This window comes from Xiphophorus maculatus, chromosome 15 (genome assembly GCF_002775205.1).
Source record: "Xiphophorus maculatus strain JP 163 A chromosome 15, X_maculatus-5.0-male, whole genome shotgun sequence".
Classification (NCBI taxonomy): Eukaryota; Metazoa; Chordata; class Actinopteri; order Cyprinodontiformes; family Poeciliidae; genus Xiphophorus; species Xiphophorus maculatus.
In genome coordinates this window covers 18,821,848-18,847,186 of record NC_036457.1, presented here as the reverse complement: position 1 = coordinate 18,847,186, position 25,339 = coordinate 18,821,848, and the positions used below count along the sequence as shown (strand labels likewise).

The 25,339-nt window shown below is 41.4% G+C and overlaps 1 protein-coding gene across 1 annotated transcript in view; it reads left to right on the top strand.

Moving 5' to 3' along the window:
- foxn3 (forkhead box N3) overlaps window positions 1–25,339 on the top strand; it is a 91,807-nt gene that overhangs the window by 48,294 nt on the left and 18,174 nt on the right. Inside the window, exons 3-4 of the mRNA XM_023347881.1 lie at window positions 7,143–7,294; window positions 19,560–19,618. Of these exons, the coding sequence (XP_023203649.1) occupies window positions 7,143–7,294; window positions 19,560–19,618 (211 nt within the window). The remainder of the gene's footprint in view (window positions 1–7,142; window positions 7,295–19,559; window positions 19,619–25,339) is intronic.

The window sequence follows — 25,339 nt, the reverse complement described above, 5'->3', positions numbered from 1 at the left end:
ATGCCATAATGCTCAGTCATGTCTCTGATCTGTGCCGCACTACAGCTGCTGTCTTATTTTAGTCCTCTTGTTTATGTGTATACAATGTGTACAGTAATGGTAGATCCTTGTAGCACAGTGATTTTAATCAGGGTTTGTTAAAGCATTTCCGCTGCCTGGGGACGTCATTTATTAAACCTGTATGCAGTTGTAATAATATAGATTGAGTCATGTTGTGCGGATAACAAAGCCAGTTACTCTGATGCTTGCATTTAGAGTTTAACTCTGTGTGTGTGTAATCTGGGCTTTACATATTATGTCTAATTTCAAACAGAGATTAGGTGCTGGCAGTAAATCCAGAGCTGGAGAGACAAAAGTATAGTAAAAGTGTAGCTGTTGTTTTAGTGGGAGAAATTTGTTTTTCGTAGCGGTGGCCATTTGTTGTATTGTCTATAATTTATAGTGATAAATTTCTTATCAGGGAAAGGATTTTGATTTATTGTTGTCCCAATAAATTTCAATAAATGGTGCTAAAAAAAAACAACACCGACAGTATTATAGGAAATGTTATTTTTGCTTTTGCTCCGCCTCTCCTCCAACCTTTTCTTCCACTAGAGCGTCAATAAATATTCCAGAATGTAATTAAATGCTTTTACTGTGTGCAGTTTTTCAGTGGTGTTCTGAATAAGCCAGTTTCAAATGTGAATGCTTTTCAAGAACAATATTTGTGTTTGCCGCACTATGAATGCTGTGCCGCCTAAATGATTTAATCATAACTTTTAGCATTATCACAACATAGTGCCACAAAATATCACGATAAAATTAAAATTTTGTGTCGCCAACCTCTAATTTTTTTATGCATTTTTTTCACCAAACTAAGACATGACTGCCATATGTCAAATCTGCGAAGGTTGGCATCAAGAATGCAATGTGATCCATTTTATGAAAGTTTGCAGAATGAGTCGAGAACAAAAAGGCCAAGGTGAGATCTTCTCGGTTTGCTATCGTTGTGGTTCCTTAAGCATCTACAGCAAGTATTTTTGAACTGAATTGAACTTGCTCAAAGGATTAAGCAAGCTAACTGTAGGTTGGCAAGATTATTCAGCAATATCCACATGGGGCTAAATTTGAAAGCTCAGTGGTCTTAAAAGTCTACTTAAGTGTTCAATTTAACATTTAACTAAAACTCTGAAAAACTGTGAAAAATTTTAAGAGTCAAAATAACAACCGCAATTATCACCATCAGTTCTGCGGGTTAGCAGCTGGAGCCACAAAATGACTCATCTACTGCAGCCCCCCTGTAAGCAAAGCAGTAATGGCCGCTCCTTTTAAGTTCGGATCATTGGCAGTGAAAACCCAAGCGTGTAAATCCCGTCTAGGTGTTGATGAATGTAATCTCTTCCATGTTTTACTCTGGATTCCATGTTGCCGTGCAGAAATCCCCGATTCGACCCTCGTTTTTAATTTCTTCCATATCTTTTAATTTGGGACTATTTTCACATGAGGATTTATATGTTATTTACTTAGCTACAATAGACTGTCTTTCAGTGATTTACAGTAAACCAATTTTCACTATTGTTTGCACTTATAGCCATTGTGTTGCTTAAAACTAGCTAAGCTAGCTGTTTTTACTGTTTTTTGCCATTATTTCAGCTCTATAGCAGACTAGGCTCATTAGATGCTTAGCTTGATGAAAGCTGCTAATATAGAACACATTGAATTGTCTCTGTTTTTTCCATACAAAATGCTCAGAGAGAGGACTGCTACCATTTTTCATAGTTCACTGAATATATAGCAGCTGGTTAGCTTAGCTAAGCATGAAGATCAGCAGCTCGCCTCGCTCCGCTCAGGTATGGCGTAATTCGATTCTCGTGTTACTCTCAGGGGTTAACAAGTTTGCTTAGGTGTAAAACAGCAAGGCAGCCCTTTACAGAGCTAACCAACCTCTAAGTATCACATTAGACAAACAGTTCATTGCTCTGCAAAAGTAAGCACACCCTTTCAAATTTTCCACATTTTACTTCTGGTGGAGCAACACAAAGTAGTGCATAATTTTAATTGAAGGGGAAAAACAATGCCTGATTGTGTTTTTGTTTAGTTTTTTTTTTCAATTAAATGCCTAAAAAATATGTTGTGGATCTGTATGAAGCTGCCCATGTGGCAAACCAAATTTCACCCCTACACGAGCCAGAAAATTTTATTTTGCCCTTGTTTGACCAGCACAGCACACTTTCCTCATGTTTGATAAGGTTTATGCAGGTTGTGGAAAAACTCCAAACAATAGCTATGTCTTTGCCCAGTTGTCATGTAAATTTTAAGCAAATTTTTAAGATGTCTCAAAAAAGAGAGAGAAAATTCTAACTAGGCATGTTTTCGTCTACTGGTTTGCAGCAAATCAACCAGGCTTTACAAAACATAGTTTTGTCAGATGTTGACATTATTGTGGCTGTGATAAACAGGAAGTGGAGGTTGCAAACCAGCATGGACCACACATCTCAGAAATATGGAAAGACGTTTTCAGGGAGGTGTTGCTATCAGGCAAGGTGTAATTGTTCTGTAATGTCAGCTAGTATTAGCACTGTTACATGTTTTATTTAACGTAGAGAAAGAAATATGACTTCAGAATGTGCACAGGAATCGTTGATGGAAACACTACTAATGTCGACTTCTTCTTACTTAACAAAGGCCAAATTTGAAGATTGCGTAATTAATAGTTCTCTAAACAGATACTCCAACCTAAACTGTACGTCTGTTATGATAAGATCACTTGTGAAGGCAATTTGAATATTTTTTGGGGTATCAGAACAAAAGGGGAAAGAAACAAAAAGGCTTCACCTTTCAACTTCAAGGTGATGTACACCTCTGTGTTGGTTTGTCAGTTTAATCTCAATAAAAAAAAAACATGAATGTTTTAGCTCTAATAAAATGAATGTTCAGTAGTCTAAGGAGTTCAACGGCACTTTCATCTCATTTCTTTCTGTAGGAGTAATTTGTCAAACTGCCCCTTTAACCCAGAATAATTCTAATTGGGTACAGATGACAAAAGGACGAGCTAATCTGAATAGTCTTAGCCGTGGTGAGAGATTGTGTCAGGTAAATGTTCATGCGACAGGATAATCATGCATTCAGGAATGCAGTAGCAGGGCTGTGTGGTTGCTACCAGCAGGGTCAGTGGCAGCAGGACTTTTTAATATCTCCCATTTCCATGGGAGACCAGCCCCCACAGCTTATATAACACAGGAAACAGATGTTAGCAACTCACAATCATTCCTCTATCTGACTTTTTCACCCCCCGCCTCTCTCCTCTTCCCCAGCCCCCCCCTCTGCCTTCGAAATCCTATCATAATGTGTCCCAGACATGCCTGTTTTCTTCATCACCTGTATGTTCCAGGACATAAAAGGACTGCTGCTCTCTAAATGAATTCTCAGCCCGTTCTTCTTCTTCTTTTTTTTTTAAAGTTGTCTATAAAGTCTAATGCGCTGCCTTGTCAGATTTAGTTTTGTACTTTATCGGGTACGTCTCAAAAGTAAGGGGTGAACCTTTCAAAGTGAGGGGATTATTTGTTGTGTAATCCTGCTCGTTCGCTGTGTGGCGCTACGGTTATGTGACTATTTTCAGGAACACGTTGGATGTGGAACACAAATGAGGACAAAAAGAAAAAAAGAATGTGCTCATCGCGACAGAGGACGGAAGAGAGGAGATGGGCAGTTGTTCTTATTAAGCCCGAAGTCCTCAGAAACCGATTCCTGACATCACACGGTCTGCCCGTATCTCAACTTTATGACATTGTTTGAAAATGCAAACTCCATTTTACCTTTGCTTGCTTCTATAATGATGCCTGTTGCCAAGGCGACTGCTATAACCCAGGTTACGGACCCTTCCTGTGAGATGCACCGTGTGATTGGCCTGGCGGCCGAGAAGGAGGGGGGTCCGCGGTTGGAGGAGCGGGATTGGCTGGCTGGTTGGGAGAGGCGAAGGCCCCCCAGCAGACAGACATTCAGGAGAGAGCATTGATTTAATCGGTCGGCAGCCCAGGCAGACACCACTCACACATATAGATACATCTACACAAACACTGGCAGCGTGGCAGTGTTATGGGGTGGGGGGGGGTTGGTGGATTTTGGCCCAGTGGGGGTCACCTCTGTGGGAGTTTGTGTATGTGTGTGCAATATCATGCTCTACAGGAGAAGGCGTTGCTGGCAGTCATAGAAGCACTCCTAGGAGCAGACCATGCTGGGTAATATCACACTCCTCAGGGAACTCACTATGCACACGCACACACACATTCGTTAACCCACGCATACACGCACAGAGCAAGGCTTGACACATATGGACTGCATTCAACACAGCTGACATAACAATGCAAAGACCCAGACAGGGTGGTTGCAGACACAAATCAGCATATGCTCTATTAGCTTCTTAAATTTTCTCAACGTTGCAGGGCTGAAGTTGGCCGGATCATGGGTTGTTGATTCTGCTACACAGGGGGGAAGCAAGGAAATGAGTAGAGGCTCTGCCTGGTCTTCACACAGTAGAAACTACCCATTGAGTATTTAAAAATACATGTCATCAAAGTAACTCAACCCAGTAGAGAAAAATTAATACACGACATGACAAAAGTACTTCTTAGCCACTGGCCACTAGCAAAGTAGTCATCTTAGTTGCGCCACAGTACAAAGTAAGCAGGATAGTGAAGGATGGTAAAATAGTAAATGATCTGTACTTGTATAGCCCATAATCAAGTCCAGAGCACAGCACTTCACACTATGTTCAGTTATTCACACATTCACAAGCTGATGGTGACAAGCCACTAGATAGTAGCCACAGCAGTCCTGGGGAAGTCTGATGAGGCAAGGCTGCCATGCACCGGCACCACCGGGCCCTCTGACCAACACCAGCAGGCAAGGCGGGTGAAGTGTGTTGCCCAAGGACGCAACAACAGAGATGGAAGGACTGGGGGTCGAATGGGCAACCCACTGATTGTATCGGTAATACAGTCAACTGTACCCATGTGAAGTTTGCTAATCCCTGCTGGAACTTTAACTTAATGGTCAGAAAAGGCAAAGTTGAGGTTTGGTCTGCAATGATGTATGAATATGTGGGAAAGCACCTCCCACATATTCATACATGCGGGATGTATGAATGTGCATCCCACATATCCTCCACCATATTCACCACTGTTGAATATGGTGGAGGATCTTTGATGCTTTAGGTCTTTTTCTCTTTTAAAGACACTACGAACCATGCAATGTTCCTGTCCTGTTTTGCTAAACAGGACAGTTTTAAAAAAAAAGAAACATGGTCTATGACAGTAGACTGAAAAGTAAACCGAAGTCATTAGGATGTTTCGTCATGGTTGTACTCCATAGGCAAAATACCTTCGAACAAGCCTTGAGGTTTACAAATAATCTGAGTAGTTTTTTATCTGCAGCGCTGCTGTGTGAAGTTGTCGACCAACCTGTGGAGATGAAAATGACCCAGTTTGTATTGACTAATGCAAAAGAATATCTTCAAAGAATTGATTAGAACCTACCAGGGCAGCGTCAATGACCAGCAAGGTGGATCAGATGCAGATGTCAATGCAATGTTCAGCAAAGCAATAGTTGCCTTCATCTTGCTCTAGACCTGACCCTGACTGTTAAGAACCAACGTTCAACTCCGACGTAGAGTCGATACTGTTGGGCTGAAACCTGGAGGACAAGCAAATTCTCAAACCAGAAAACCCCAAACATTCCTGAACATGTGTCTTAGAAGAATTATCAGTATTCGCTGGCCATACACTATCAGTAACGTCAACCTTCAGGAAACAACTTACAAACTCTCAGTAGCGGCAGAAATCAGAAAGAAAACATGGAGTTGGGTAGGACAGACTCTACGCAAACCGCCAACCAACACAACCAGACTTTCAGGAGGAACCCCCAAGGCAAGCGTAAGAGAGGCCGTCCAAGAAACACCAGGGGAGGCAGACAAAAAAAAGATTGGCTACACCTGGAACCAACTAGGACGAACCGCTGAGGACGGAAATCTGGAGAGTTCTACCTTTGGCAGCCCATATGCTGGTGAGGAGGACAAAAGATTTTAGAACAAAATATGGATTATTTTGGCAACTTTTCCTTGAACAGTGGATTATTTTGCATAATCTCCTTAGATTATGGAAAAGAAAGTGGTAAAAGACTGTTTTCTCTGCATAATGCCTGCACTGTATTAGGTTGGATCATCTGTGGTGGAATCGGGTTGATTAAAAAAGTCTGGCTGTTTTTAGACTGGCTTACAACTGTATTTAGTCTTATATTATCAGATATATCTCTGGTGATGATAGAAAATACATGATGGGTTTCAGATCAGTCACGACTTAATGCTTCTGGCCCATGTGTCACTTCCCTCTTTGTAGATTACTTGTTATATTTCTAGACAGCAGAAGTCTACAGCCACTTTTGCATGTCGACATCTGCCCAGCGCCCCTATCATTTGACAGTGTGCCGCACAGCGATCTGAACACAACGACTTACATGGTGTTCATCCTTCGTCCCGCCACGCGCAAAACTTGTTTGATTTTGCCACTTCCACCCAGAGAGGGCTGGTAGATCCACAGACGGGCAGAGTGTTTGCACCGCTGCCTTTCTCTGTAATCTATAGGCTGGCTTCCTTTAGAGTATGAGCTGACAGCTTCATTAGGAGAGGGATGGGGGGTGGGAGAGGGTGCTTTGATCTAAATATACAGTTGTCGCCTCTGGAGTGGAGAAAGTTCAAGTTTTCCGATCTTCTTCAAAAAGCTTTGTGTTTTGTCTTTGTTGTATTTTTTTCTTGTTCAAGGAGAGGCTGGCAATGGGAGAACGCAGCTCTGGCATTGAGGGTGTATTAGTTTGCATCCCTCAGAGTGTTGTCTATTTGTGGAACATGTGAGTGTTTGGATGGCAGATGTGATCTGGAATGGGTTTGGGCAGTAATACTTAACACACACCGCTGTTTTTCTCAGAGTCTTTCACTTGGCAGGAATGCAGAATTTGTTCTCTTAACAGGTGGTTTGGCTAATAAGGGAAGTTAACTTCTCCACCTGGTGGCTCCGGTCTGCCTGCTGTGAAGAATCCAACGTGCTTTAAGAGGTTTTATACAACTTCCAATCTGATATCTCTCTTGTTTCTTCTTCTCTTCCCTCTCTCAGAGCATAGGCAAAGGCTCCCTGTGGTCCATAGATCCAGAGTACAGGCACAATCTGATCCAGGCGCTGAAGAAGACGCCGTATCATCCTTATTCGCCCAGTTTGGCCACACCTTCCACCTCCCCGCCCAGCCTGCCTCAGACGTTTCACCACAGGTAAGAAACCAACAGAGAACAGCTGAGATCTTCTGTGACTTTAATCTCCTTTAGAGCTAGATCAAGGTTGTAGAGGCCTTGATTGGAATTTTTCCGTTTTGTATCTCCGTGATTGTTCTTTCCTGTCACACAACTTGTTTTACAGTTGACTATTGAGCCAGTGTGTTTTGCTTCATGACCAGGTTTATTTTGGTAGGTAAACAACTTGTGCAATTGTCGATCCGCCATAAACTCAACTTCTCCTGGGTCCTACTAGACCAGAAAGGTGTGCCACTAACCTGGTGCAAGGTTTGCTTACAAGAATTCACAGCTTTTTGAACCAAGTTCAATAAATCCTAATGTATTTCAGCTGGTCTTTGGCTGACAGAAATACACAAAGTAGCACATAATGTTAAAAATAATGCATGATTTTCAACAGTAGAACCACCTTCCTCGTCTTTTTGGGGCATGTCTGACTGAGCCAGCCACAATAGGCAATAACTCAACGAATCAAATGATAAATTAAACTGAGTCACAGTTTTCATTTGCATTCTTGTTTGTGTTGTTCGCTTAATCTTTTAATAAAAGCTGCCCTTTAATATTAATGAAAAGCCGTCATTTTGAGAAATGCTGCAAACATTTGTTTTTTTGCTGAAGTCCTAACTGGCAGTTTTGCATGTTTTTCCCGTTTGAACCTCATGATGAATCTGTTTTGAAAGACAATTTATTTTGTTTAAAACTTAATTATCCTTTTTATTTATTGCTTTGTTTAATTATTTTGAATGTTTAAAAAATGTCCTCAAGTTCCAGTGTTAAATGTTCTTTGGAAATGAACGTTTATTGATCTGTGAGAGTGTGTGCTTGAAATCTTATCAGTATACTAGTTGAAAACGGTCTCACAACAACAATATCATTGTTTATCGCAATAATCTTTGGGACAATACATCATCCAGCAAAATATGTTATTGGCTAAAACTGAAAAAAACTACAAGTTTTGACCATCGTTCTGTGTGAAATAACTCAATCTGACTGGATTGTCAGATTGTGAATGTGCATTTCCCAGCCTATCACTGATTTTGATGTGGATTTAGTTTTGGACTTTGACTGGGCCACTCTGACACTTCCATATGATTTGATTTAAACGATTCAGTTGTAAATCTTGCTGTATGTTTTGGTGTTAGGTTAGGTTTTCTCTGTGGAATATCCTGTATTTTATTATTATTATTTTTTTTTTTTTAAAACCACAACATAATTCTAACAACACCATGCTTTCACAGAACAGCTGTATTATGGAGAGATCAAGTCACCCACAGGTGGACTCTATTTACAAACTAGGGAGACTTCTAAAGGCATTTTTGGGCATTTTTTTGTATTTTTATTTGTAAGAACAAATAAAAACCATATATCTTTTTTATCCCACTTCATAATAATGCTCATATTTGTTTCTACCTCTAACATACTATGGCTTAGTCAAGGTGATGGATTACCTTGACCTTTGGCTGGTCTCTGATATAGTACCACTGTTATATTATCCCATAGTTTTACATGAATTTGATGAAAATAAACTATTTATTTCTAATAAGAAGTAGAAAATCAAACAGCTGTACCTGATAAAACAGTAAAACCTCCTACCGAATCAAATACACCAAACATGCATATTAATTAGTAGCTGGTGTGAACTAATTTGCCAATATATGAACCCTATTTATTTAACTTTTTTTTTATCATGGAGGCATTTCTTTTATTAAGTTAACCTAAAATATGAATTACAAAGTGCAATTTCCTGCTTAAATGTTGCAAAAATGTAGAAAATATTTATGACTCAGACACTCTTGTAATACTTTAGGTAATGAATGAGTCCTTTGACTCTTTCATAAATAAAAAAACAACAAATTCTGGAGGAAAAAAGTTAACTGAAAAATTTGAATGAGTTTTCTCCTCTACTTTCACATGTAAATGTGCTTCAGATGTTTTCCTTCGGAGCAAAAGTTTCCAACTACGACACCAGGTATATTGATTACAGGTAGTGGGGTGAAAAAATCGAAATCAAACACCCACGATAAATGACTCAGATATACGTTTCTATTAGAGTGCATAGGATTTTAAGTGGATCGCCGAAAATTAAAGACCACCAATCAAACGTGTCGTGCCAATATCCAATTATAACATAAAACCTACAGCGTGCATGCACCTCCCTGTCTCCCATCTGTCGCTGGCGCTCTGCATCGGCGCGCTGCAGGCGTCGGAGCTGACCCGCTCCATCCTCTCCTCCAATCCTTTTTATTTTTATTTTTTATTTTTTGCACGCTGCTTTCATGCAACAACAGTCCTGTCTTTCTCGCCCTCAGGCGCATCTCAGGTAAAGAAGAAGGGGGAAAAAGCCCCTTTTTATTCTTTTTTTCCTGGCACATGTTCGCTCCATCAACCCCTCCACCCCCCACCCCCCACCAGCCTCCAACCGCTCTCTGCCGCATCTCCTCCGGCTTCTTCCACACCTCCCTCTCCCTTTTTTCTCTTGTCTCCCCTTTTATTGTCCCGCACACACCCTCCCGTTCGTCCTCAGGCATACAATTGCGACCGGCGAGGCAGCCTCCTCTTCATCTTCTTTATTTATCCCTGCTGTAATTCATCTCTTCTTTCTACTCTTTCCCCCTCTCCCTCCATCACTTTATCATTCAATTAAATCCTCCTTTGTCTACGCTCACTTTTCCACACCGCGCAGCGAGAGCATCCTCTCATCCTCTCAGCCTCACTTTATGACCTCTCCACCTTCCTCCATCATCCCCCCCTTTTGCTAACTTCTCAGTATCCTGCACCTCCATCTATCCCTGCGGATATGTCAGAGAGAGGTACCATTAGTTTTTTTTCCCTTTCTTCTTCTTCTTCCCTTTTGCTGTGTCCAAGCAGCAGCAGCAGCCCTCCAGCCCCCCCCCCACCCACCCAGCCGATCTGGGCAGGTTGGCTCGCAGAGCCAGCGGACTGTGTAAGACAGAATAATTGGTTCACCATAAAATGTAAAAGTGTCATTTTGAACAATGAGGTATGGGGAAGTGGAACAAATTGGAGGCTGGATTCGGAACATGGAGGGGTGCGGGGGAATGAGGCTGTTCATTTGCATTCTGACGCACACAGAGGGGAAGCGGGAGAGAGAGAGTAAGGGGAACTGGAGGTCCCCGTGTGATGCAGCACCTGCACTCTCTCCATGTGTGTGTGTGTGTCTGTACTGTGTTCACTTCAGTTACAGTACACAGTTATTATATTTATAAAACGTCCTTCACAGCATGTTGTAATGTGAGATGTCTGTTTCCACAAACTCCAGTGAACGGGTTTGTGATGGAAGTCAGCGGTGAAGAGTTCCTTTTTAATCGCGCTTAAATGTTTAGTTTTTACAAAAAACAGGTTTCAAATAATGATTTTATATACTAATGTGGGGAAAAAGGTGTACAAATCAGCTTGGTATTATGTGAAAAGTAGCTTCAACCTAAACCAAATAACTGGTTGTCTCACATTTGGTGGCGGCTACTTGCACCAAGTGTTAGCTATCACTGGTAATGAATATTTTACGTCACCGTTCAGAAGTTTTGGCACACAGTTCCTTGTAAAAATGTTTTGAAGCGGCCACAATCAAGACACGTCAACTATATCTGGACTTTGACTGGGCCACTCTAAAACTGTTTTTTTCATTCATATCGAGGCATTTAGAGGAAGAGTTACACTGAAAAAGACAAAATCTTACCTAGTATTTTTTTTTGTTAATATCTCAGTATACTTGAAATAAGACAACTTACTTATTAGTAACTTTTCATCAAGATATGGTAACTTAAGCCAATAATTCCTCAATATTGTTTTGATAAAAAAAGGTTCTAATTTCACTGGCAGATTATTTTACTTACAACAAGACATTTTCCCCATATACCAGTAGTAGTAGTAATTTTTTTTTATCAATATAATGGAATCATTGACTTAAAACAAGTGCATATATCTTGCTGAAAATCTATTGGTAAGTTAGTTTTGATTATCAATAATTACCAGAGCTCGACAATCGCAGTGCAGGTTTTGCATTAGATGAGATTGTCCTCGCATGAGGTTACTCGGTATATGGGGTGTACAGCTTTCACTGCGGCTAGTTGTTGAAATCAACGACAGAGGTCGTGAAAGATGTCGATCAGCTAGTAAAGAAAAGCCAAATAGACGATTGTGTAGAATTTGCATCTTAATTTACAGAACCGCATGTCTTGTGTGATTGACTTCCAGACAACAGATCTTGGACTGACGTGACACGTCTTTGGTATCTTGGACAGGTTTTGCTCAACAGCGATATGAATCCGATTTGCAGCACGGTTGTAACCTCTTGTGACCAGACTTCCCTCTTTCAAAGATGCCCTGCGAGAAACTCCAAATAAGACTTCTTAAGGCCTTCCAACAATGGTTTTCTTCTTTTATAAAACCCAGATTCATCCGATGAGACTACCCAACAAGCAGGGGAGAGTGTTACGGAGGAAAACCCCGACTGTAGATCCTTGTATCTGCGCCTCTCTGCTGTTCAGACAGGGTTGTGTTCCAGTTGAGCTGCTCCTCTCTGCCTTTCACTGACCGGTAGCTTTCTCAGCTTTCGGGGGTGGAGGGGTTGATAGTTTGAGATGGTAATTTGAACAGATGTTCTCTCCCAGCACAATACAGATACTGCTGAGGCATTTCGGGCTAAAACAAAGATGAAAGGGCGCTCTTACACGTCACTAGCAATACCAAAAGCAGTTTCACATTGACGAGACATTTGAGAGTACACTCAGTATTTCAGTGCAAGTGCACCTGCTTTTCTTACTTCTTTCAATAGGCTGTTCTTTCCTTTCTGTTTCTGGGATTTTAGTTTATTTACATGTTGCAAACCGCATGCGTTTTACATATAGGTTATACTATACTATAAATCTGCTTATTTGCGGATTTCTTCTTAGAGCACACCAAAAGTTTTCAAAAGAAAATGCATCTTGGGAAACTGAAATACCTAAACTGCTATTGGCTGCCACTTGTAAAGCAGCCAATCAAGGAGTCCTATTTGTTTTCCTTGACACTGACTGGCTGTACCACCAAAAGCGGAGGGAGATGAGGAAGACTGTGCACGTTAGCTCATGTGGAAGTGCTAAGACTGCTTCCATTGTGTGTATTAATGCAAGTTAAGTTATACTTAGTGTTCCAACTATTAAAATAAGGAGTTAGAAGAATCTTTAGAAGGAATCTCAAGTATTCATGGATTACAATATTTCATCTTTTCATAGGTGGCTGTGCTACCAAACTGTGGCAAATATTTTTATGTTTTACAACACTCCCTTGACACTTTTGCGTAATATTATTATATAATTCCTTTCTCTGTGGTGCTGACCTATGACCTACCAACAGTTGGACCATGCCCTACCACAGCTTGAACTTCTGCAGTTCTTCTGGTGTCACTCTTTTGTATTATTTTCTCAGTAGTGACACCTACTGTTTAGGAAGAGTTCTAACAGTAACTATTAGTAAACTGCAAGTACCTTGCAAAGTATTCATACTTGAACTTTTTCACATTTTATTTTATTTTATTTTTTCTTACAAATTACAACCACAAATTTCAGTGTATTTTATTGGAACCAAAGTTTCCAAATGTTTTGAAGAGGAGAGAAAATTATACGTGGCTTTTCAAATCATTTTTGCTTTTGTGTTTTGCCCTCTTGATTTGGATGTGCTGAAATAAAACTCAGGAGTTAGTTAAATAAACAGGTGGAGATACCAGGCGTACAGATATTAGGTATAAATACATAACCTTTAGAAGAAATGCAGACTTTTTCATAGCATTTTCTGCAAATCTCAACATCCCACAGAAGAAAGTGTTTCCACTCACTTTATTGCAAAAATGCTGCATTTTTCTTTGCTTAAAACCTAAAAAATAGGAATAAAATGATAGTTCAGAACACATTTTCTGTAGTAGATGTTTATCATAAATAAAGATAATTGAAACACTTGAGGCCCTAAACAAGTTTTATTTAACCGACTCTTTCAATTACAAAGGTTACAGACTCCAATCTACCAGAACAGTGACCCTAAAGTTTCACCTTGATATACACAGGAATTATTTGGATAAAAAAATCTATAGCCTAGAGTAGCCTAGTCAAAGTTCAAACCTAAATCCAATGAAGAGCTGGGGTACTGTGATGGAAAAATTACATTAAGGTCACATCTGCTAGTCATGTTATATGAATGCTTGTGAACTCTCACCAAAAGAACTATTTGGGTTACATGTAGAAGGTTGGGAGTTGTTTTCTACAGCTGCATCAGAACCAGGCTGTCTCTCCCCTTGTTGTTAATTCTTTATCCTTGGTATAAAACTCATGTGTTGTCTCTGCCTGACAGAGCTTTTCATCCAGACCTGTTTCATTACTGATTGTCCTATGAGCTCTCTGTATTGTGCACGTATACTTTTGTCTGCTCTATTCTGGCCTTTTAGATTGTTTTATGTTAAATATTAGCTTCAAAACTTGCCTTTAGTTTGGAAACCATAAGTCGACACGTTCAGCTGCCGTCTTAAGATGTTGGTCCGTTCTCTGCCTAAGAAGTAAAGCTTGATCAATAGGAAATGATATCTCTCTGTCAAGAGCACTCACTCTGAAGAACAGCATGTATGAAGCTAAATGACCGTGAATGGTTGCGCTGCATGTCTATTACGTTAAGGTCAAGGACCGTCTCCGGCAGTCCGACGCAGCAACTGATAGAGACGGATCATAAAGGACGTGGGGGGTGACGGGACGGTGGTGAAAGTTAAACCTGAACTGCCTCTTCTTCTTCTTTGTCCTGTTTCCTGTACGGACCGTACTACTGAGTCCTGCCACCTCCTGCACGACCCCACCCACCTGTGCCTGGAGGAGCAGCTGGATGTTTTCAGTCCAGCTGAGTGCGTTCAATACGAGAATCATCAGATGGGTGTGAGTGGACGCAGAGAGAGTGAGAGGGAGGCAGGAAGAGACAGAGCATGCTGGGTAGGAGGTCAGCCCTATGGTGCATTCCTTCACACCCCATCAGCATCTGGATGAGAGGAAGAGGGGAGGGGGAAGGATGGATGGAAGGAGTGCGTCTCTAGGGGGAGGGGATGGTAAAGGAGCTCTCCTCTCTCTCCTTTTTTTTCTCTTCCTTCCTCCTCCGGCATCCCTTCGAGGAATAAAAGCCGGACGAAGACGATGTGACGGTAGTCAGAGGGCTGGTGGGAGTGGGTGAGGTGGGGGGGTTTGAAGATGGCGGGGGGTAGGTTAAGTTGGCCGCCGTCGCGCCGCCAAGTCGTTTGCTGGGAGGAAGAGAGAGGGAAGAATGAGATGGGTGCGGGGTGGGGGTGGCAGGGAAAACAGACAGGCTGTTAGCGCAGGAAAAATATGTTATCGCCGTGGCAACGCAATGTGGCAACTCTCCATGGCAACAGCAGGTGGCTCAGGGCTAAAATTTGCGTTCCTTGCTGTTGCTTTGCCTGTGTGCGTGAGTGTGTGTGTGTGAACGTGGCTTTGTATTTGATACATTGTAAGGACCATTTGTCTAACAAATACGACGTAGCGGGGACCGACTGCCCCTTGTGGGTCCCAAACACAAGGCCCCATAAGAAGTACTGCATATACAGGTGACGGTTACAGTTTGGGTTAGGCTGTAGAAATGAATGGAAGTCAATGAAAAGTCCCTGTAAAGATAGAAAGACATACTATTTGATTGTGTGTGTGAGTGTGTGTGTGTGTGTGTGTGTGTGTGTGGGTGTGTGCGTGTGTGTGTAGGTGTGTGTGTGTGTGTGTGTGTGTGTGTGTGCGTGTACACGCCTGCGCGTGTGCCTCCTTCAGCTGCTTAGTCCAACATAAAATACAACTCGCATTACAAAGACAGCTCGGCAGATGAGTGGAAACAAGTGCTGCTTTTGGACTTTCCAGCTTCTCCAGGTGTTTTCTGTTTTCCCTCTTCTGTGTGTGTGGGGGTGTGGGTGTGGGTGTGTGTGTGTGTGTGTTTGCATACAGTATAATAAACTGTCCACGTTGTCGCTGACTGTGTTAGGGAGGGCAGCCTCTCCTGACTGCAGAGTTGGGGGGAAGCAGTCAAACGTGCAGTCTGACGGAGAGCTAAAGACTACTCAACCTGGAAAAGCTCTTCCACTCTCCCCCTCCTCCTCTGTCCGTATCCCTCCATCTTTCTGTCTGAATTATGGCCTCGCCAGCAGAACTGCACCCATTGTCTTCTCGCGTGACTGTGCTCGTGAGTGAAGATATCTCCGTCTATGTGAGAAATGCTGTCATTACCTCCCTCATTAGTGGTGCAATGATCACCTAAAGTGAGTCCCCAGCTTTGTGTGTGTGTGCTTGTGTAGGGGTGTGCACTGAGTGCTTTTTTTTTGTACAGTTTCAATGGCTTCTTGAGGGTTTAAACTTGGATTTATGATTAGGGGGATTTGATTGACTGTTGGCATGGGATTTTTTGAACTAGAGATGCACAAATCATACATTTTCTGGCTGATTTCATATCCCTGGTTCCGGTTCTGTTAGCCAGTAACTGTCTCTACAAGTTTTTCCTGGATAATATAGATCCTTACCACAATTTGAGCCTATGTTGACACAGCAGACAGATGTGACCCAAATCTGACTTTTTTTTGCCCAAATACAACCTACACCATGTTCCATTATTATGAAAATTGGATTTAAGTGTCATAAAGATTACATTTTTTGTTGTGCTATTAAATTTATAGATGGTATTGTGTGTCAGGGCTCTTTGAATCACTATAATTAATTTCAGAGAGCTGGTTGATTAGTTTGTCTGCTGAGCTCAATTAAAGGAAATCTACTGAAGAAGGATGTTCCACATTATTAAACAGGCCACAGGTTTCAAGCAATATGGGAAAGAGAAAGAATCTCTGCTGACGAAAATCATCAGATAGTGTAGTGCCGTCTGACAAGGTATGAAAACATTAAATATTTAACAAAAACTGAAGCGCCATCGTACTGTGAAGAGATTTGTGGCTGATTCAGAACAAAGATGGGTTTGTACAGATAAAGGCAGAATGAGGAAGGTTTCTGTTAGACAAATTCATCGGATTAAGAGAGCAGCTGTTAAAATGCCTTTACAAAGCAGCAAACAGTTATTAGAAGCTGCTGGAGCCTCTGGAAGCTCAAGGTGGAGGATCCTCCAGAGGCTTGAGGTGCATGAACCTACTATTGGGCCCCTAACCAGAGATCACAAGCAGAAACGGTCGCAGTGGGCCCAGCCGTACACGAAGATTAATTTTCAAACAGACTTGTTCACTGATGACTGCTGTGCAACCCTGGATGGTCCAGATGGACGCAGTAGTGGATTGGTGGTGGATGACCACCACATCCCAACATGGCTGTGAATTCAGCAAGGAGGTGGTGGAGTCATGCTTTGGGCCAAAGTCATGGGGAGAGAATCATTGGTCGGCCCCTTCAGAGTCCCTGAAGGTGTGAAAATGACTTCAGCAAAGTATATGGACTTTCTGACTGATCACTTTCTTTCATGGTTAAAAAATAAGAGCCGTACCTTCAGTAGCAAAAACATCTTCATGCATCACAATTCACCATGTCATGCTTCAAGGAATATCACTGTTTCATTGGCTGCTATGGGCATAAAAGGGGAGAAACTCATGGTGTGGTCACCATCCTCCTCTGACCTCTGACCTCAACCCTATTGAGAACCTTTGGAGTTTCCTCAAGCAGAAGATCTGAATACAGTTAGTATCAAACCAGCAGCTCTGGGAAGGTTTTCTGACATCCTGCAAAGAAATTCAAGCAGAAACTTTCCACAAACTCACAAGTTCAATGGATCAAGAATTGTGCTGTGATATGAAAGAAGGTTCTATGTTAACATGTAACTTGATCTGTTAAGATGCTTTTGATTGAAATAGCTTTTGATTTTAGCACATGTGACCACTTAATGCTGCACATTCAAAGATTGACCGTTTGCAGTTCTTTATAATCCATAAAATGTTTAGAAAATCTGCTGTGCATAATAATTTGGAACAGTTCATTTTGAGTTTTTTATGTTTGAAAGAAATACTGTTCTAAAGGGGAACTTTGTTCAGTAAAATTTGATTTATACTGTAGTAGTTCATGACTTGAAAATTATACTGACCATCATTTGCTTTGAACATTTAAGAAAATCTGAGAAAAATATCACTTATATAATAATTTGGAACATGGTGTATATCCAAAATTTTCACAGTAATCTGAAAGGCCCAATTTGGATCTTCTCACCTTAAAACAAATCTCATTTCAGCCACTTCCATATGTTGAACTAAATCTGATAAATAGTTTTCAAAGTGTCTGCAGTCTGAACGGTCATGTCGCCTTTAATCTGACATTTACGTCATTGGTGTGAGACGTAATTCTGCACCAGATGAGGCCAAGAAATTTAGACATAAACAATGGCTGAAAAATTGTAATCATAAAATTATGAATTAAATTTGTTTCCCTGATGCGCATCACATCACAATCCCACCACTCTTGTCTCTGACTATGTATCCAAACAGACTTCACTACCGAAACTTCAGTCAATGCTCCACAAAATGCCATTTCTACTAGTTTTTTTTATTAGTTCCATTTGTGTTTGTTATGATCTTGTGACAATCATATCGACTCTAATTGCTAAATAAACTTTAAAATCAATCCTTAAATGGCTTCATCCATTATTACCTACATAAACAAGTTCTTATGTTCCTCTCACGCTTGCAGGTCCCTTTGTGGTTATAAACCCTTCAGACAGAAACCTGATTATATTCACATTTCATTATTAGAATAACTGACTATTCAAAAAATAATATGATTTCAGCAAAAAATCTGAATCAAGACCTGCTTTGTGAACGTAGCCTGAGATTTCCGAAAGGCTGCTGATATTTCTGAATGTTTTCTGCTGAAAGTCTTGCCTTCTCTTGCGCAACCTGAAGGATTAACTCCCGATGTTAGAACTCGAGTTAGCGATGTAATTGTTGAATACTGCAATGACCAAATTGATTATAGTTAACCAACATTTCTTTTTTTGTGGGCGAAAAGGGCAGAGAAAGTCTGTCAAAGTGTTTAAATACTTAGAATAATTATTAGAAAGCAATATTTTGTTTATCCTTGAAATATTGCAACAATTATTAATACTGCTGCTAAAATAATGTAAGATTTTTTAGTAGTTATTATAATGATATGTATGGCATTTAAATGTTGTGGCTTAATGCCTGAACGAAAGCAAAAATATGAATTATACACCTGATAAATTTTGTAGTTTTCAGGTGGTTGTTTTGTAGAAGTCAAGAAGTCGTTTTTGTTTTTATATTTATTTTTCTTTATAGAGGCTGTTTCATTCGCAGCGTGGGCAACACAAAGATGTGTCTGTATGATAAAAACAAGAACAAATGAAAAAGTATGTCAAAAGAGATCAAATAGAAATATTAAATTATGTTCTTAAAGAGACAGAGGCCTAATTTCAAGGCTTCAAATTGCGAAGTCAAATTTCTTTTAAGTGATGTTTCAGATATATAATGTTTTATAATATAGTTACTTGATTTGTGCCATGAAATGGCAACATGTGCCTGGAAAATACATAATACTGCCCTTTTAACGAATGGAGTTTTAGAAAAGCACTACCTCAGTAAAGTGACGGATGATGCACGTTTAGTATCCACGCAATGGCTACCCTGTCAACGAGACAGGTGGCTGGACTGGCAGCAACAAGTTGGGGAAGGGTAATTCTGCTTTCCTCTTTGCTCCAAACAGCCTGAAGACATGCTGACCTCTTATTGTAGACTGAAAGGATCTTAATCTGTTTGTATGATGTGATGTAAATCCTTAGCTGGTTATAACCCTGGTTTACCTCAATGCCAACAGATAACAGATTAGTTTTTCGCTTCAAAATGCGTAAGCCTGGACGCACATCGTCCGTCTTAAACGTGCCGTTAAATGCACACGTGCCGGTGAGGGCCGGCCGCGTGCGAGCGTACCGGCGGCAGGCGGTTGGAGGGGATTGGGGGTGGGGGGGCTGTCATGAGAAATTACCCCCGTGGACTGCAGCGTGGAGGCTGTAATTCTCCGAGGTAATCACAGGGAATAATGGCAACAGTGGGACACCCGGGATTCTAATCACTATAATCAGAAGCATTGGCTTATGGACTCAAATTCCTGCCTCGCGACGAAGCCGGCTGGGCTCGTCTGGCTGCTGCCGCGAGATCAAATGATTGACCAGTTCTCTCTCTCTCTCTCTGTCTGTCTCTCTCTCTTCCTCTTTCCTTCTCCTTCCTCTCCAGTCCTCCATTGTGGTCAGGGAGCCCCCTCTTCAGAAAGAACGGAGGAGTTCTGCTACAAGGTACGGTCTCACCTCCGCAAGTCCCGTTCTTGTTTATGTGTGTGATCTCTCTCGCTCTCTCTTTTGTTCTCTTTCTTTTGTCTTTTTCACTCCCTCGCCCTCTTTCTCCCTTCTTCCCCACTCCACCTTCCACGGATGTGCCAACTCCAATCATCTCAGTTCCAAATCCCTTCTTTTTTAGAGGCGCACCTTGAGAATACCAAGCTGAGATCTGACTCTTGGCCTGCAGCCAGAGGAGGAATGCTTTTGTTTTTCTGTCTACAGAAACATATTTCAGAGTTGTTGTTTTTTTTCTTTATTTTTTTTAAATACAAAAGAATGAGACAATAAGAAAGAACGAAACCGGAGACCACCTTTCCACCGCCCTCTCCCCTCATTTAGCGTAACATATGTCCACTCTCACTTCCTTTTCTCTGTATTTTCCATTATTCCTCTCCTCCTCCGCCTCCTCCTGCGGTGGCTGGACGGCAGTTAAAATGAACATTCAATCCCAATCAGGGAGCACTCCGGGAGCTCGCCGGGCCGCCGAGCCCTAAATGGAGGGGGAAATGGATACATTAGGTGTCTGAGGCGAGCCCTCCATCGCCGCTAATAATGGAGTAGTAATGGTCAAGGAGCCGGAGTTGGAGAGAAGAGAGGAGAGGAGGGGGGGGCTGAGAAACTGGACTCCCTCTAGTCTGAGTGATGACTCAACGCGGACGGGCGGCAGAAAGGGAGGCAAGCGAGGGTTGACTTGGAGTGCAGGAAAGGACAGGAAATGTGTCGTTTTTTCCCTTTTTTTTAAAGGAAAGAGTGCAGGAATGGTCAGGTGTGATGTTCAGAGGCAGCAGGGAGAAAGGAAGTTGTGACAGACAGCCAGAGGCAACGACAAGCAGAGGGTAGGAGGACGGTGGTGGTGGGAGGGGGTGGGGAAGGGCGGTTAGTGGCCTCACTTATTACTTCCATCTCCCATTCCCAGAGCTTTCAGAGCTGCTCTGCTCTGAGCTGATCTGGCCTGAAGTCTGTCTGTCCCTGTCACCAAGACAGCAGCAGTAAGAACACAGCGACAGTCTCTGGGAGATGAAGCCCCATTCTGACGGATTACCTCCCTTACCCCCCCAAGTTACCCAATCACAGGGTCAAAAGAATAAAACACATGTTAAAAGGGCAGAATTATGTAAAATTCATGTTTTTACAAACTTAACTGTGCATTTGCTGAGCTCATTTTAAGAGCTACTTCTCAGTGAAACGTTGGTTTAAAAAAAAATACCCTAAAAAGGCACAATGTGCCTGAAAATACACAATACTGTCTCTTTAAATAGAAAGCAACTGACATACAAAAGATTATAATGTCAAAATTGTTTCTGTAACAGCAATATAAGCTCTCTAGAAGTTAATACACTTAAAAAAACACACAGAAAGTGAGTCTTTCTGAAATAATCTACAAATAATTTCCTGATACCAAAGGTGTAAAAAGTTAGATTTTTGCAGCTGATTTTGTCTGTAGTAAGTTAATAGACCCATAAAGCATGATATAATTTTTTTACAGACGCCACAACATTTTTACTTTTCGCCCACATTATTTAATTTTATTCACCTTCAAAATCAATGTGCTTTTCATTTAAATTCAGCAGAGTATTAAATTAAACTCTTTATAATATGAAGCTGATCCTTTCACGTTCACCTCGAGTAGCTCAGGTAATATATTTCCTTATGGTAATTAAGGATACTGATATGTCATATTAAAACCTATAGTCCCTTGCTAAAGTATTAATACCCGTTCAACGTTATTCATACTTTCTCATGTTACCATGACGAATGTGTGTTTTACTGGGATTTTATGACAGGCCAATTCAAAGTGCCTGATACAGTATATAGTGAAGGGAAAAGTTTGTTTTCATGCAGAAATCTGCAGTGTGACTTGTATTTGCCTGTAGTTACCCCTTTACGTTGACTCCCTTAAATAAAAGGTCAATGCAGGTTCCAAAATATGAAATGCTTTTAAGTTTGGATTTACAGCTACAGATGACAGACTCCTAGAGATTACATGATTTAAAATAAAGCAGAAATATATAAATAAATCAATGCACTGAATAATTTTAAAAAGGAGGGTGTATCTCATGTTGTATAATTTAATAGACATTCATTGTTTCAGTTTAGTTCTAACTCATAGTCATAATGTAAATTTGACTGTTTTTAAAATTCTTCTCTTTACTCATAGATCCATATAGTTCTGTTTTTTATTATTTAACTTTTTATATTGTTTTCCCCCCTCCACTCTATTTTATGTCTATGATGTCTCCTATTTTTATTTTACCTATAAATTTCTGCCTTATTATGCAAATGAGGAGGGGCGGAGTCTTAAGGCTTCCCCTTCTGCCTATTGGTTGGTTAGCGTTACACTGCATAGACCAAATCTACCTGCTATCTATCTTTGTTGTGGCTACTGGCCACAAAGGGACTTAAAGTTTTATCTCCTGAGAGATTAATTATCCAAACGGTCTAAACAATGATCTCAACTCACTATGTTTCTTAAAAAGCTTCACCGCTGTCTCTGCTGATCATCATCAAACTCTTGGGGTGTTCTGTAACGGTAGTGTTTGGCGCTTCCCTCTGGATGGGAGTGCTCTTGTTGCTGTCATTTCTTTCACCAAAATAGAAGCGACACATCCTTAAAACTTCTGAATTCATGTATCTTAAACTAAGACCTTAAAATATATTTAATTAATCAAAAAAACAGAATAATTTGGCTTTAAATATGCAATTTACAGGTCTTAAATTTTGCTTTTACAGGACTATTTAATCTTGAATATTCACTGGGTTTTTTTTCTTGCTGGACTTTTCTATCAGGCAAAACATATTCATTGTTTGCCTGATTCATTGTTTGTGGGACAATATATCAGACAATCAGGCCAGTAGGCAAACGCTTACTACCTGCCAACGTACTCTTGTTAGCAAGCTAGCTTTTTTGCATTTTTCCTGGGTAAGTCCAAAGTTATTCCGAGTTGTCTGGACGACGTTTGTACATTTCTGTGGTGATATAGGTCTTGAATTCAATTCATATTAGCAAACACCTGGTGGAACTGCATCTGCTGAGCTCATTATATGAGATACTTCTCAGTGAAACGCTGGTAAAAACGTTAAAGTGTTAATAGAAGAGTTGTTGTGATGGCATCCTGAAGGTGGAGTTTCAGAAAGAGCAAGAGTTTTTAAAGAGACAGAGGCCCAATTTCAAGGACTTAATTTACAAAGTCAAATTTGATGTGTAAAGCATTTTTATAACAACCGAAGGTAACATAGTTACTTGATTGTGCTATAAAATGTCACCATATGCCTTGATGATGTATAATGCTGCCCCTTTAAAAAGTCTTAAATTTGAATTGGTGAAACCTACAACAACCTTGTTGGTAGCAACTCAGATATTTCCTAGGAGTCCTATTTCTAACGTTAATCAAACCGAAAGTGGTTTTATCTGAGCATCTCCAATGGTTAACTTTAGGCTCGTTTGACAGGAAAGAAGAGACTTGTTTACAAAGCTGCATTATATTACCGTAATCTAGCGCTACTTTCCTATTCTCCCCTCTACAAGTTCCAGCACATGTCAGTCAGCCAAACTCTCTTAAACTCTCCGCCCGAGTGTCGGATAGACAAGCCGGTTAGTCGTCCAGTTAAACTGCCAGCAACTTCATCCCACCAGAAATCCAGGCTGTCATTCAACCAGTCAGTCAGGCAGCATTAGCATGCATCCTGCCCTCAGACTCTGCTCTGGGTTTAACACACAGCAGCCAGGCGGACAAACGGACAGGGAGGGGAGACGGAAGAGGGGAACGGAGGGGGAGTGCCTGTTTTGACTGAGCGAGAGGCCACCTTCAAACGGTTGCAATCTCAAGGTCTGCCGGGAGTGACCTGTGAATCCGTGGGGCTGTGAGAGCGAAAGCTGAGCGAGCGCTCCTCTGCCGGACGAGGCGAGACTGTGCAGCCCGGAGGGCCATGTGGAACTCATTTAGGAAGAGACAGGATGGAGGCAGGGAGAAGACGCAGGAAGCAGACAGAAGAGAGGGCAGCTGACCATACTTAAGGGGGAAGGGGAAAAAAAAGCAAACATTCTTTCTAGGAAAATGCCTCGGATGCAAACAGTGTGTTCTCTTACCATCAAAAAGAATTTTTTACAGTTGAACGGCTTGAGGCTTTTAAGAGCGAACTGCTCAGTGTCGGTGCGGTTTTGTCGCCTCATCTCCGCAGCATATGTCCCAGGCTTTTCACCTGCAGAGACGGCATACATGCTCAGTAGGAGATATGAGTCACCAGTGTACACAGAATGGCAGCCAGATCAATACAGAGGGTGGTTGTCTGGGGGCTATGGAGGGGGGGAAATATCAACAAGAGGGTGGAATTAGATGGACAAACAGGGTTTATGAACAAGTGCAAATACGAAAATAGAGAGAGGAAGAGGGGGAAGAGTTGCCCACGCTTGGACTTGGCAGCCATGTGTTTGTGGGTGTGTGTTTGTGTCCACAGTTCCTACGCCGTCTGGAAGTCTTTTAGAAAATAAAGTATGGAAGTGTAGTGGTGTTTCCCCCTCAGGCCGATTCACTAAGTATCCATCCGTCCACTAATCTATCCATCTGTTAGTCTGTGTATTCATCATCTTCCCATCCATCTGTCCTTCCATCCATATATCTCTGTTCATTTGTCAACTACCCATCCATCGATGATCTATAGGTCAATGCATTGGTTGTTTTCCCTTCCATCCATCTAGAAGTCCATCCATTAGACATCTACCCATTCATCCATCTCTAAGTCTATCCACTAGCCATCCATCCATCTATTTATCCATTCATCCATCTAGAAGTCCATCCATTAGTCATCCATCCATCTAGAAGTTTGTCCATTAGTCATCCATCCATTAATCTATTCATCCATCCACCCAAGTTCCTTCATTAGTTGTCCATCCATCTATTCATCCATCTACAAGTCCATCCTTTAGTCATCCATCCATCTAGAAGATTGTCCAATAGTCATCCACCCATCCATCCATCCACCCAGACATTCATCCATCCATCATGTAGTCTATCCAATAGTCATCCATCCATCTAGAAGTCTATCCTCCATCCATTCATCCATTAGTTATATTTATATACATCCTTCCATCTGGTTTTGAATACAGCTCAGAGGTTTGTGTTGTAAATTCTTAGTGAGTTTTTGTATATCTCCTCTCAGACTGGCTTACAGAGGCACAGAGGACTCTGGATCTGTGTGTCTGGAACAGCGCGGGGTTTCTCTGTATGTTGAAGCGAAACAGTCCTCGGGTTGGTTCGCCGTCGCAGTGTCAAACACAGCCTGGTATTTCCTCTCGCCCCCCTGCTTCTTTCTATCACTTTCCCTTCTGATGCCCGATCCTCCACTCTGTGGCATGTTGCTATGGCAACGCAAAGCCCGATTGGAGTGAACGGGTGGGGAAGGAGCGGACGTTTGCACGTCAACCCGGGAAGACCTAATGCGCTGCCCACACACTCACACACTCATGTTACATCTTTCTATTTTCACAAGGACTTTGCATTAACTTCCATTCATTTTTTATTCATTTCTACAGCCTAACCCTTAACCTAACCATTGCCAGTACATGCTTAACCCTAAACCTTACCTAAACTCAACTCACACTTTAGTCCTAAACCTAATTACCAACACAAAAACAGCACATCTTCTTATGGGGTCTGGTATTTGGGCTCTATAATGAGTATT